Source organism: Petaurus breviceps, unplaced genomic scaffold, assembly GCF_028583685.1.
Source record: "Petaurus breviceps papuanus isolate PSGF00001 unplaced genomic scaffold, PetGlider_PUasm1.0 187, whole genome shotgun sequence".
In the NCBI taxonomy this organism is placed as follows: domain Eukaryota; kingdom Metazoa; phylum Chordata; class Mammalia; order Diprotodontia; family Petauridae; genus Petaurus; species Petaurus breviceps.
In genome coordinates this window covers 26,720,743-26,733,866 of record NW_027185799.1, presented here as the reverse complement: position 1 = coordinate 26,733,866, position 13,124 = coordinate 26,720,743, and the positions used below count along the sequence as shown (strand labels likewise).

The following is a 13,124-nucleotide window of genomic DNA, read 5'->3' as shown; positions in this document are numbered from 1 at the left end:
CTTGCTTTCATACATACACATATACAACACATGAAAATGTAAATATGTATTTGTGTATGTCTGTATATTTGTATATACTTGAACATATATATGAACATGTGTACATATTTATTTTATATGTGTATATATTTATATAGGATTAAAGGAAAAAACATTAACTAGAATTAAGGGAAGATACCCACAGAAGCTAAATTTCCTAGGAAACAGTTTTATTTTATTTTAGTGTATTTTGTTTTATTTTGACCAATGGCATTTTATTCTGTATAGCTCATGGAACAAGTGAACCTGGGCAGGAAACCATTCAATTTGTTAACTTGTCATGATTGCTAAAGACCTTCAATGTAGACAGAATTCTGGGAAGTAGAGGAAAGAGCTATATCGGGAAATAGGAAGTGGGGCTGGATACTGGTGTGGGCCCTTATTGCCTGTGTGACTTTGGATAAGTCACTTCTTTCTTGGCTTGACTTCAGGTTTCTTATTGGTAAGAGGAGGCTGGAGTAGATAACTCTTAAGGCCCCTCTCCCCCTATAAAATGCTGTGTTCTTAGGTCCCCTCATTGATAGAAACTGGGCAGGGGAGGAGAAAAAGAGACTAGTCTTAAGTGGCCATTACTAGGCTGCAAGCCTCTGTACAGTGCTGACTGTCCCATACTCAAATATCAGTAGACCTTCTAATTCCCATCCCATGGAAATTTCTAAAGTGCCCCTTCAGAGAAGTTAAAAAAAAAATGTTTGTTTTGTTTTTAAAGCAATCGGGGTTAAGTAATTTGCTCAAGGTTACAAGGCCAGTTATTTCTGGGTGTGGTGCTGAGTGTCTGAGCCCGGGATTCGATCCCCAGGTCATCCCAACACTGGAGGCGGTGCTCTTACTCGCTGAGCCACCTGGCCGCCCCCAAAATATGTATTTTTAAGGTGGAAAGGGGTTTTTGAAATTTGGAAGCATTTGTATGCTGACAGTTTTTGAAGTTAGATAACAGTCATCAGTAGCCAGAAGCATTTCAGTATATAAAGAATAAGGCCGTGTTTAAATTGTGAACTTCTGCTAAATAGAAGGTTTAAAAAAAAAAAGTGGATATGACATTTGACAAGGTAGTAACAAAAGTACTTCACTTGTACCCCTTTTCAAATTTTTTTGTTTGTTTGGCCATATCAATGTTGTTGTTTGTTTCTTTGTTCTTGAAGAAGACGACATCAGGAAGGGGATGCCATGACATGCAAGTGAATGGGATTTAAGTAAGGCAAGGCTGTGCAAACATGTTCTCCTCCAGAGCCATCTGGGTCCAGTGGCCAGATATGAAACAGGACTACTGGAGATACTGGAGGGTTATGCAAGCACTGAAAGAATTTATGGTTTTTCTCAATATGGGCAATTCTGGAATTTCTTCTACTGACACAGATTCTCTTGTCTGTGACTTAGTAGCTAATTCTTGAGAATTGTCTGAGGGGTGTAGAGTTTGAGTGACTTGCCCAGTGTCATAAAGCCACTGAATGCCAGGAGCAGGATTTGAACTCAGGTACAAACTGTTCTCTCTCTGTATTTGACATCCCCTCTCCCATCACCTTGCCTTTGCATGAGCCACCCGCCTTGCCTGGCATGCACTCCATCCTCTCCTCTGCCTCCTAGAATCCTTCAGATGCCTCCTTCTATATGGATGGAGCCTTTCCTGATCTCCCTAGCTCTAGTTAATAGCATTCTATCTCTCTTGAAATTATTTAGTGTTATTTTACTTTGACTTACTTGGGTATATGAGATGAGGCAATGTGTGGTTCACTGGAAAGGACACTGGGATTGGATTCAGAGGAAATGAGTTCAGATGCTGAACTTTCCTGTCTCGTCATCTGTAGAAAGAGACATTGTATGAAGACAGTGTTGTTGCCATTCATTCATGTCCAACTCTTGGGACCCTGTGGACCATACTCTCCATGGGTTTTTCTTGGCAAAGATACTGGAATGGTTTACCATTTCCTTCTCCAGGCAAATGGAGGTAAAGTGACTTGCCCATGGTCCCGTAGCTAGTAAGTATCTGAGGCCAGATTTGAACTCAGGTCTTCCTGACTCCAGGCTCAGCACTCTATCCACTATACTCCCAGCTGCTCTGAAGCTAAATTAGATTTCTGCTAAGTTAGTTTTTCACCTAAGCTAAATCACCTCCTCTAGGAATCCTTCCCATCCTGTATGTGTCTTGTTTATGTCCTCCCATAAATCTTCCATGGGGGTCCATCACACACATGTGGGGCCTTGCTCTGGATCTCTTGGCATTATGTGAATTACTCTTAAATTATTCCTACTTCCCATTTAACCAATTTAGCTGGATGATCAAAGGCAAGTTACTTTATTTCTCTGAGACTCAGTTTCCCCAGATGCTAGTAAGTATGGACTTGGTACTTTTAGAGTAACACTGTGAGGAACAGGCTTTTCAAATATTAAACCTCTGCAGAAATTTGAATTTATTTATTCAGCAAACATATACAGCTTACTGGATAAGGCACATGGGGAGATAATAAAATCTAGGTAAGGCATGGTTCCCATTGTCTTTGAACTTACCTTACTTTGTTAACTCTTGGTGACCTTGCTGTGACCTTAGGTACTAGGAGGATATGCCAGTGGACCAGGCTCTGGGGAGTCCTGCCAGGATAGAGGTGAAGTGGTAAATATCAGAGGCGAGACTTCAACCCAAGTCTCCTTGGCTTTTGAGGCTGACTCTCCATCATTTATGCCATACTGTTTCCATGTGTTAGTGTATCTGTCTGTCTGTCTTCATATCTATTCCAAGCCCTCAGCACAGTACCTGGCACATAGTAAGCAATGAATAACTGCCTATTTTTTATTCATTATATTTTTTATTATGTCATGTTTCATTCTTTCTTATCTCCTTTTCCTAATGGAACCTTCTTTTAAAAATCACTTTGTAGGTGGATGTTCTGAAGGCAACAGCCCTCCCTTTACTGAAACAATTTGGAATTGATGGTGAATCATTCGAGCTTAAGGTAAGAAACAGTTAGCTATGGGTTCTCCTTCCTTGTTAAGTTTATCTTCATCTACTCAAGGAATGCTTCTTGAATATATTGCCTTATTTCCATCAGTCATGTCTTACCACTTTCCTTCATTCTTCCTCCCCCCCCCCCCACACTCCAGGGGGGAGGGCAAGGCAATTGGGGTTAAGTGACTTGCCCAAGGTCACACAGCTAGTAAGTGTCAAGTGTCCGAGCTCAGATTTGAACTCACGTCCTCCTGACTCCAGGGCTGGTCCTCTATTCACTGTACCACCTAGGCTTTTACTTCATTCTTGATTCAAATGGGTTTTCCCCTCTTATGATCAATTTATTTGGGATAATGAAATATGTTATTATGTTTTCTTAAAAGTTTGGGAAGATCCTATGACTTCTTAAGATAATAATCATGTGGGGCGGCTAGGTGGCCTGGCTTGGAGTCAGAAGGACCAGATTTTGGATCTGGCCTCAGAGACACACACAGACACACACACACACACACACACACACACACACAGACAGACACACACACACACGCTGTGTGATCTTGGGCAAGTTACTTAACCCCAATTGCCCTCCAAAAAGCAAAAAAAAAAAAAAAAAGATAATTATGATAGATCGGGGAATTTCAGTCAGCAGGGATATCAAAAGTCATAATATCCCTTTCTTTCACATTGTCATCCAGCCTGTTTGGAGACACTCCCAGTGAGGGGAACCCAGTGCCTCTCGAGGCAGTATAGACCATTTTTGGACAGTTCTAATTAATAGGAGGTTTTCCTTTATCACTAGCACCATTCTATCTGAAGGGGAGACAAGGGGAAACAACTCCTTCCTGAGGCAGCTCATTTACTTTTGGATCACTCTGATTTTCTTTACATTTTGCCTCTCTCTGGCTTCCACTCATCATTCCTACCCTCTGGGGCCAAGCAAACCTTGTCCAGTCCTGTCTTCCTTCTCTCTTCTTTCCCATCCTATATTCTCTTCTTTAAGATTGAAAATTCCTTCCTCCTCCTCTTCCTCCCATTAATGTATTTCTTATTTTTCCTCTTCTTCCTCCTGCTTTTGCATTCAGATTATCCGAAGAGGAATGCCCCCAGGAGGGGGAGGAGAAGTCTTCTTCTCTTGTCCTGTGAGGAAGCTGTTGAAACCCATTCAGCTCACAGACCCTGGCAAAATCAAACGTATCCGAGGAATGGCGTATCCTTTCAATCTGGTAACATTAATAATAGCACCTCACATTTATGGAGTACTTTAAGATTTAGAAATCACTTCTTTTACAACAAACCTGCAGGGGAGCGAGGGCAAATGTCTTTATCCCCAATCAGCAGATGAAGACACTGAGGCCCAGAGAGTTGAAGTGACCACTTATTTAGACAACTAGTTAAGAAGTATTAGAGAGGTAAGTTGATATAGAGGAAATGTTGATTTAGAGGGCTAGGGTTTGAATCTTAATTCCACATGCTTTCTGTGTGATCCAGGGCTAGTCCTTCAACCTCTCTGGGTCTCAATGTCCTCTTCTGTAAAGTGAGATTGTTGATTTTAATTGCCAGGGGCCCTTTCTGCCTTAAATCCTGTGATCTAAGTTATAAACCCAAGTATCTAGATTATAAAATCAGCGGGTTTTTTTCCTACCATGCTGCTTCCTACTTGATAAATTTTGCCATTCCATCTCGATATCTTGGATCCAAGATGTCCTTATGGGTGAGAGATCAAGATTCTGTTCAGTTTGATTTTCCCACTAAATGTGTTCAACAAAATAACTATGGAGATAGGTTAAGTTTGGTGGAGTTTTATAGCTGGGAGCATACTTAAAACATTATTTGAGCTCTCACCCCCTCTGTGGCTTTCATGGGCAGTTGACCCAGATTCCTTCTATGGCCTTTCTTCTTGGTTCTGTGCCTAGCAGAACTGTAGTTTGGGACCCTAGAGAAGGGAAGCCATATGGGGTAAAACAGGAGGAGAGAACAGTAGACTTTCAGTCAGGGGATCCAGGCTTGAAATCTCAGCTTGGTTACTTATTAGCTGACAGGTTTGAAGCAGATTATTCTTCAGACTCTAGGAATGGGTCCAATTGGTTTCCTGCTCTCTGATAGTAGGGGATTGGACTAAGTGTTCCTTAAGGTTACTTCCCTCTCTAAATGCTGTGAGATGATATCTGATTTTATTATATCTGGTTCTAGCCCTGGTTTCTCCCTGTCTGCTTGTGAGTCATATTTTCCTAAGAGTGATTACCAGTCATCACTGGGCAGGTTAGTTCTCTTCCTATCGAAAAAGGTATTGTATGTGACCAGACTATTTCTATATTCTAGCTTGTGGCATTTTAATTCTAATATTGACAAATTTTGTATAAGATCTTTTATAACAAATATTTGATCTAGTTCTTCATTCATATGAACCATTTCATTTTTAAGAAAAATACCTGATTTTGATTGATTGCTTATTTTTTGGAGGTCATGAGGGGGGCAGAGGAGAAGGAGCTGAGCTTACCTGTTGATGTACTGACGATTCTTTGAGCCCCTTGTCTTGAGCATCCATTCACCCTTGCATTCACTTTTTTTTCCTGAAAGTCCCTCATAACATCCTATACAACAGATAAACTCCTCACAAAACGGTGTACAAAATCACCTAGTAACTGAGAGGAGAAAAATATGCGAGGTTAAAGGGACTCATGATCTCTACTAATCTGTGCATTTGGGGTTCAGGTTTTCTCCTGCTCTTTTAGAACAAAAAGACTAGGGAGTCCTTCTGTTATACCCTTCAGTATTCCAGAACTGTGATTTGTAGCGTGTACTTTCTTCCTTATTACAGAATCTCATCGTGGCAAAATCATTTAAAGGTCCCTTGAGCTTTGTTATAATGGGATTTTTAAAATTCATGTTAGCTGAAAATCATTTGCAGTTCCTTTTTTTCTCCCCCTTAAATTCCCAGGCATCCATATGCTGGCCAATTGACCGTAGGGTGTGGCCTGCCTGAGATTTTTAGCAAAATATATTTATATCTAATTAGCTAGCACACATGAAGCAACCAACCACTTAGAGGGGAGGGGACCTCAGCCCCTTCCCAGTGCTCTCGTCATGTTACTGACTGCCACCAGGTGTCATGCTAACAGGTAGGCTCAGAATAGTCAGTAACTGCAATTGTAAAAAAAATTGCCCATGCCCAGGAACTTCTGATTATGTGACCCACTATTGAAAAAAAAAACACTTGTCCTTGCTGTCATCACTTGGATCAGGAGAGGGAAAGAGAAGTTCTCTGGAGTCCTTTAAAGTCTAACCCAAATGCCCCTAACTGTGATCAGTAACAGCCTTGCTTCTCAGAACTCATGCACCATTTTTGCTCTGCCCCCATCTAATGCCTTTATCAGGTCTTAGTATGTACTCTAGTTACCTGTGTTTGTTTCTTGGCCTTCTGTTTGACTATGAGTTCCATGAGGACCCAGACTCTTCTCTTTTGTAAACTTTGCATCTTCCCAGCAGGGCCTTGCATAGGTTTTTGCTCACAGCATGTGATTAATGAATGTCTGTTGAATGAAAAGGATGGTTGATCTGTGGGGCAACTGGAGAGTTCCTTAGTGACCTCATTCATAGCAAAATGAAAGAATTTGGAGTCAGAGGCCTGTGTTTGAATTCTGACTCTACTCCCTATGTGTTCTTGAGTGTTACTTTCCCTTATCTGTGACTTGGTTTCCTCTTCTGTAAAGTGAGGGAGGTTAGACCTGCTGATCTGAGCCCCTTTCCAGATCTAACCCTGTAATTCAGTTACCGTAAAGCCTTTATATTGACTCATCTTTTATTGCCTACTTGGTGGGCTATTAGCAGATTTCTATGAGTTAGAAGAGTACCTAAGCAGGTAATAGCCAGACAGTTAGTTACATGGGTACCACAATTAAACCATCTCAGGCAGATGGGGGAACTCTCCTATTTTTTAAAGCTATTCTCAAACCCCTCAGAAGCATGAACTCAGTAGCCACCTGCAGGGGCCTACTTTCTCCTGTCTTTAAAATTGTCACCCAGACATTAGAGCCATTTTAACCAGCCACTGTCTGAATATTTTATTCTACTTTCAGTTTAACAAGTCTCTCCAAGAAAAAATACTTATTTTCATTTAGCCTTGCTCTGTTATTTGAGCTAGAAGAGGGGGACCGGCTGTGAAGTTGGTCAGCTTTTTGGCTGGCTTTCTGCAGAGTTGGTTTAAATTTAGGTCTGTGCTTGGTGGTATGTTTTCTCCACACGAGGGTTGTTTTTGGCAGAAATTAAGTTGTTGCTGCTTTTCTGTTTTTCAGCACTGAATTTTCTCTTCACTCTCAACTTTCTCCTCTCCCCGGAGCTTCACCAAAAAGAACTGTCTTGGGCCCAGGAGAGGACAGATGTTTGTGCTAAAGTCAGGGCCAGGGTAGTATAGTGAGCTCTTATTTAGAATTTCTCTCTCCTGGCTACCTGATGTAGGAGAGGGAGAGAGAGAGAAAGAAACAGAGAGGGAGAGAGAATGGGACAATTTGTTTTTGTTCTGTGGAATTGCACCAGCAGCATTGGGACAAAGTCTTTCTGGTCCATTGCATGTTAGATAAACAAGCTGGGGTGGAGTCTGATCAGGGCGATGGTAGATCTCGTGGTCTGATCATGTTTCTCATTGTTGACTGACCCTGGCCTTACCAGAGGCCTGGTTTCCATAAAGAGAGCTTCCCTCTCCTGGCTCAGATCTCCTCCTGGACAATAGGACAATATTGTGGGAGAGGATAGGGAGGAGATCATAGACTGATGCTACTCAGCTCTCGACTGTGGATTTTGGGGAAACTGCTAAGGCTGCCTGCAGTTGTCAGGATAGAGGTTACTCTCCTCTACCCCTCCCCATTAAAAAAAAAATTGATGCCTTTTTTTTTTACAATTCCCTTTTCCCAACCTTCCCTTAGAACCAAAAACCAAAAACCACTTAAGCACAATTAACCCAAAAAGCAGCCAAAAGTGGCAGTAGATAGAGTCTAGTCTAAGAATCAAGAATATCCAAGTTCAAATCCTGTCTCTGACCCTTGATAGCTGTGTGACCCAGAGGAAGTCACTTAACCTCTCTGGCCTGGATTCTGTCCTCTGTAAAATGAGGGGATTGCACTCAATGGCCTGTGAGTTCCTTTTCAGCGGTACCTCCAGGACCCTATGATCTCTCCTCTGAGAGGAGGGATGCGTCACATCCTCTGCTGTCTAGAACCAGAGCTGGTCATTGCAATTCATCTGAGTTCAGCTGCTTTTGGGAATTTTCATCTATAACATTGGAATCATTATAATCTGCTTTTTATCACTTCATGGAAGTCTTCCCGTGTTCCTCTGGATTCTCATATTCATTATAGTAACAATATTCCATTTTGTTCAGCTGTTCCCTGATTAATGGGAACTAGTGCTTTCTAGTTGCTTGCTACCGCAAAGACTCTAGTAATAGTCAGTGTTTAAGTTTTGTGAAGCATTCTGCATATATGTATCTCATTTAATCCTCAACCACCGTGGGAGATAGATGCTATTATTTCCATTTTACAGTTGAAGAAACTGAGGCAAACAGGTTAAGTGACTTGTCCAGGGTCATACAGCTAGTTCAGTGTCTGAGGTAGGATTTGAACTTGGGTCTTTCCCAACTATCAAGCCCAGTTCTCTATCCACAATGCAAAGCTGCCTCAATAATGTGGTATCTAAGAGGGGGTGGTGTTGGGCTTTCATTAACATCACCTGGAGCCCTTTGCTCTAGTTGGATAGAGAATGAAAGCCCATGCATGTTCTGGAAGAGATGGACACTGATGAGCTTCAGGACCTTTTGCAAGACATTTCACCTATTTCTCTGTTTTCTTGTCTAGAGGAGGAGGCAGCTAAAAATACCAATTCTGTTTCACATGACTGTCAAAAAAAACAAACTAGGGTAACATTAGGGAAGAGGGCTGAAGGCACAGTACACATATGAGGTAATATTTTGAGAAAAAAGAGTAGCTGACTCTGGGTTTTGTCTAAAGAAAGGGAGAGAGTGGCCACAACCAATTGTGGACACCCTGGATGGAATAAACTCTTTTCAGTTAGGCTTTTACAAGTAAGATACCCGCCTTGGGGAAAGGGTGTGAATGAGGCCTGGGACTGTGAGTCTGGAGTTGTTTATAGTCAAGGGTGTGATCTAACCAGACTCTGGGGTTTGAAAAATTCCTCTTAATTCTTTCCTCGTTTTGGATCTTGGCCTTTGGAATCAATTAACAAATCTTTATCCTGTGTTTACTAACAGAGCACTCTGCTAGGGGCTGTGAGGGAAACAGGAAAACAAAAAATGTGGTGTAATGAGGAGGAAGTTTCTGAACCTGGGATTTCCCTGTATCAGTAAAATCATGGGTCTTATCCTTGTCCCATGTCCCTAGTAATAGCTCACATTTGGGTAGTGACTTAAGGTTTACAAAGCACGATACTTTCAATGACCTTATAAGGAATGTATCATGGTTCCTATTTTATAGGTAAGAAAAATTGAGGCTTAGATCAAGTGACTTTTCAAAGTTTATACAGTTAGTAAATATCAAGGCTGAGTTGAGTATCTATCCAGTCTCTGCCTTCTGACTCCAAGATCAGTTCACCTCTCCCTGATGCATGTGCCCTGGCCATCCTCATCTCTTCTTCTCGACCTTGGACTATGTCCCAGGTCTGATAACTAGTAACCAGGCCTCCCCAGCACTGCCCAGCATCTGTGCCTTGTGCTGCCTTCCTCCCTTCATGCTTCCCTTTATGTCTTGTCTTCCCCTTCCCTTAGAATGGAAGCTTTTTGAGGGAAGGACTGTCTTGCTTGTGTTTGTGCCCCTGATGTTTTTAACAGTTGTTTGTATGTAGAAAACACCTAATAAATGCTATTGTGCTCCCTCTCTCTTTCTCTCTCTCCCTCTCCGTCTCCTTCCTTCCCTCTCCTACACACACACACACACACACACACACTCACTCACTCACTCTCTCTCTCTCATGAATACATGGGAAGAGTTGAGAAATAATATTAAATTCTGTCTGAATGCCATACATACTGAGTATGGTAGGAATTCAGGAAAGACTTTTCAGAGAAGGTATACCCAAAACTGGAACTTGAAGCAGGGATAGCCTTTTATTTTAAAAAAAAAATTATTTTTAATTACGAAATAAAAGACTGCAGATCTACCGTGTACAACTTGCCGTTCCTTTCAAATATACAGCAAAGTGATGTAAATTTCTTTTTCTTTTTTTTTCCCTCTGCCTCCTGTCCTCCCACCCTCCATAGCTATCATTAGGCACAAATAGATGTACATGTGTGTATATGTATTTATACATATATGTGTAAAATTATTCCATACATCTATTTGTCAGTTATTTCTCTGGATGCAGATAGCATTTTCCATCAGATGTTCTTTATACTTAATTTGGGGACTTAGATTTGAACTCAGGTCTTCCTGATTCCAGCCCAGCACCCTACCCCAGAGGTGTCAAACACCAGGGGTGCTGCGTGCTATCTGCAGCACTCCCATGCCACCAGAACCAGATTAAAATGGAAATATTTAACAACATAAATAAAAATGCTTGAGTTTGATACTCAGAGTGTGTATGTGGTGTGTGTGTGTGACCTAGCTTCCTGTACTTCTGGTAAAGTGCAGGATGGATTTGGAGAGGGAAGAGACACTCTAGGAAGGTCTCAGAATTTTTTTTAGAATTAGAAAAGCCTTCAGAAAATCCCCCCATAAAGATGGGGAACTGAGGCTTTCTTAAGATCATACTGATAGCAAGTAGCATTGTGGGGATCTGAACTCAGGGTTCCTGAATTCAGATCTGTCCATCAGCCTGGCTCTGAGGTCTTTATTTTTGTAATGAAAATTAAATGTGGGTACTGAGGGTTTTGAAAAATAACCATTTCGTGAGTCTGAGCACTGTGCAGTTATAATGGCAAGGCTTGGCCCTGCAAGAATTGAGTATCTCCTTCCTTTATTGACTGAACTGAGATTATGGTTGTGGATTATTGCATATGCTGTCAGATAGTTAATAGGTTGGCAAGTTTTGTTGAACTGTTTTTTCACTTTCACTCTCTTTTTTCCACCTTTCTCAAGATTGTTGGTTTGTGAGGGGAGAAGACTATATCCAGAAATGAAATGCAAAAGCCAAAGATATTTTAAAAATATACCCTTTTTGGGGTTTGGTGTTTTTTAGGGGTTTTTTTTTTTGCATTTTGGAGGGGGAAGGCAGGGCAATTGGGGTTAAGTGACTTGCCCAAGGTCACATGGCTAGTAAGTGTTAAGTGTCTGAGGTCACATTTGAACTCAGGTCCTCCTGACTCCAGGGCCAGTGCTCTATTCACTGCGCCACCTAGCTGCCCCATACTTTTTTTTTTCCTTAAGAAAAATACCTGTTGAACCATTTTGGAACCCTTGAGTTAACAAGAAAGAGCAGTATCATACATAGGGAAACTGTGTTTTTGCCTCTGATTCTTATCATCTGTGTGATTTTGAGTAAGTGGCTTATGCATGCTGGGCCTCAGTTTCCTCATCTGCAAGTTAAGGGTTTTGAGCTAGATGACTTCTAGGGTCCTTTCCATCTCCAGATCTAGGATTCCAATGATTGGTTTGGCCATCTCCTCTTTCCCCCAACAGCAGCACTCATAATTAGGGGTTGTTATGTTTCTTACATCCACATAGTCAGTTCTTAACCCAGAATCACAGATTCAGAACTGTTTGTGTCTTCAGATGTCACCCATCGAGTTTGATCTTGTGACTAAGTGGCTTGCCCACTGTTACATATATCCTCTGAATCATGGGCAAATGAGGGGTCTGTACTATCCCACTAATAGGAGGAGAAGGTAGGTGATATCCCAAACTGAGAAAGATAACATGTTGAGTATTTTACCCTAAAGGCCTTTCAGCAGGGAGCCACTGAAAGATATGAGGGGAGGGGGTTGACATGGTCAGACCTTAATTTTTTTAAAAAAGTATCAATTTGTCAGTTATGTGTAGGGTGGATTGGAGAAGGGAGAAAGTAGAAGCAAGGGAGGTCAGTTGGAGTAGTCAGCCCCTGAATCATTAAGGATGGGCCTTGTAAAAAGAGCCACATGCTTTGAACATGTGGTCAGAGTCCGAGCCCAAGCCCGAATCCTGGGCTGGGCAGGCCATCAGACTGGCCCAGAATACCAGCTTGGCTTTATGTATATAAGTAACAGATTTGTTGGTTATGGAGATGGAGTTTGGACAGAAAACAGACTGTCTTCTTAAAGATCTAAGTGGTTTGATAGGGTATTTTTATTTATTGTATTAGTAACAAGACCTTTTGAAATAAATTAACTGTGGGGTGTGGGTGGGTAGATATGATCATTAAAGGATTGATTAGAGACCCTGGATTATTAAGGAATTCCAGTGAGACACATTGGAATGAGAAGGTGAGACTAGATATTGGCACTTCCAAGTATAGTTCCATTAATCAGAAGGTCATGGGATTTAGAGCTGTGAGCTATTCCAACCCCCTAATTTTATAAAGGAAAACTGAATATGAGAAAGTCACATAGTTAGGTGCAAACCTAGGTCTGCTGACTCCGAATTGGACATTTTCCCCACAGCACTCATCCCAGTGGTTTACCCAAAAGGAGACTGAGGCTTGGGTCCAAGGAGGTGATTTGCCCAGGGCCATACAGCTAGTAAGTAACAGAGCTGGAATTTGAACCCTCGTTATCCAAATAAATCCAGAGTTTTTTGCTGCTTTTGTGCATCTCCCCTCCCCCTCCACTTTTTTTCCTTCCTTTGTCTTCTGGGCCCATGCAAGCCAGTTCCTTAACTTCAGATTACAGGTACTCTGTACGGGTATCACCTCAGATAGCCAATCGCATTGTGGAGTCTTCTCGGAGCATCCTTAACAAATTCATTCCCGATATCTATATTTACACAGACCATATGAAAGGGATCAACTCTGGAAAGTAAGTATTTGCATTGCCATTTAAAGGTGGGGGAAGAATCTGAAAACACTTTTTATTATTTTCTTTTGTTTTCCTTATGTCAAAACCTTAAAATTGCCAGATTTGGGGACAGGTGTGAAAGACTTGTCTCTTAAGTATGAGCCATGGAAGTTGGTCTCAGAATCAGCTTCCTTCCTTCCTTCCTTCCTTCCTTCCTTCCTTCCTTCCTTCCTT

General features: G+C 41.6%; 1 protein-coding gene across 1 annotated transcript in view; it reads left to right on the top strand.

Moving 5' to 3' along the window:
• Positions 1–13,124, top strand: part of RCL1 (RNA terminal phosphate cyclase like 1) — a 57,990-nt gene that overhangs the window by 25,459 nt on the left and 19,407 nt on the right. The window contains exons 4-6 of the mRNA XM_069090785.1: positions 2,913–2,987; positions 4,063–4,187; positions 12,786–12,911. Coding sequence (XP_068946886.1) covers positions 2,913–2,987; positions 4,063–4,187; positions 12,786–12,911 — 326 coding nt within the window. The remainder of the gene's footprint in view (positions 1–2,912; positions 2,988–4,062; positions 4,188–12,785; positions 12,912–13,124) is intronic.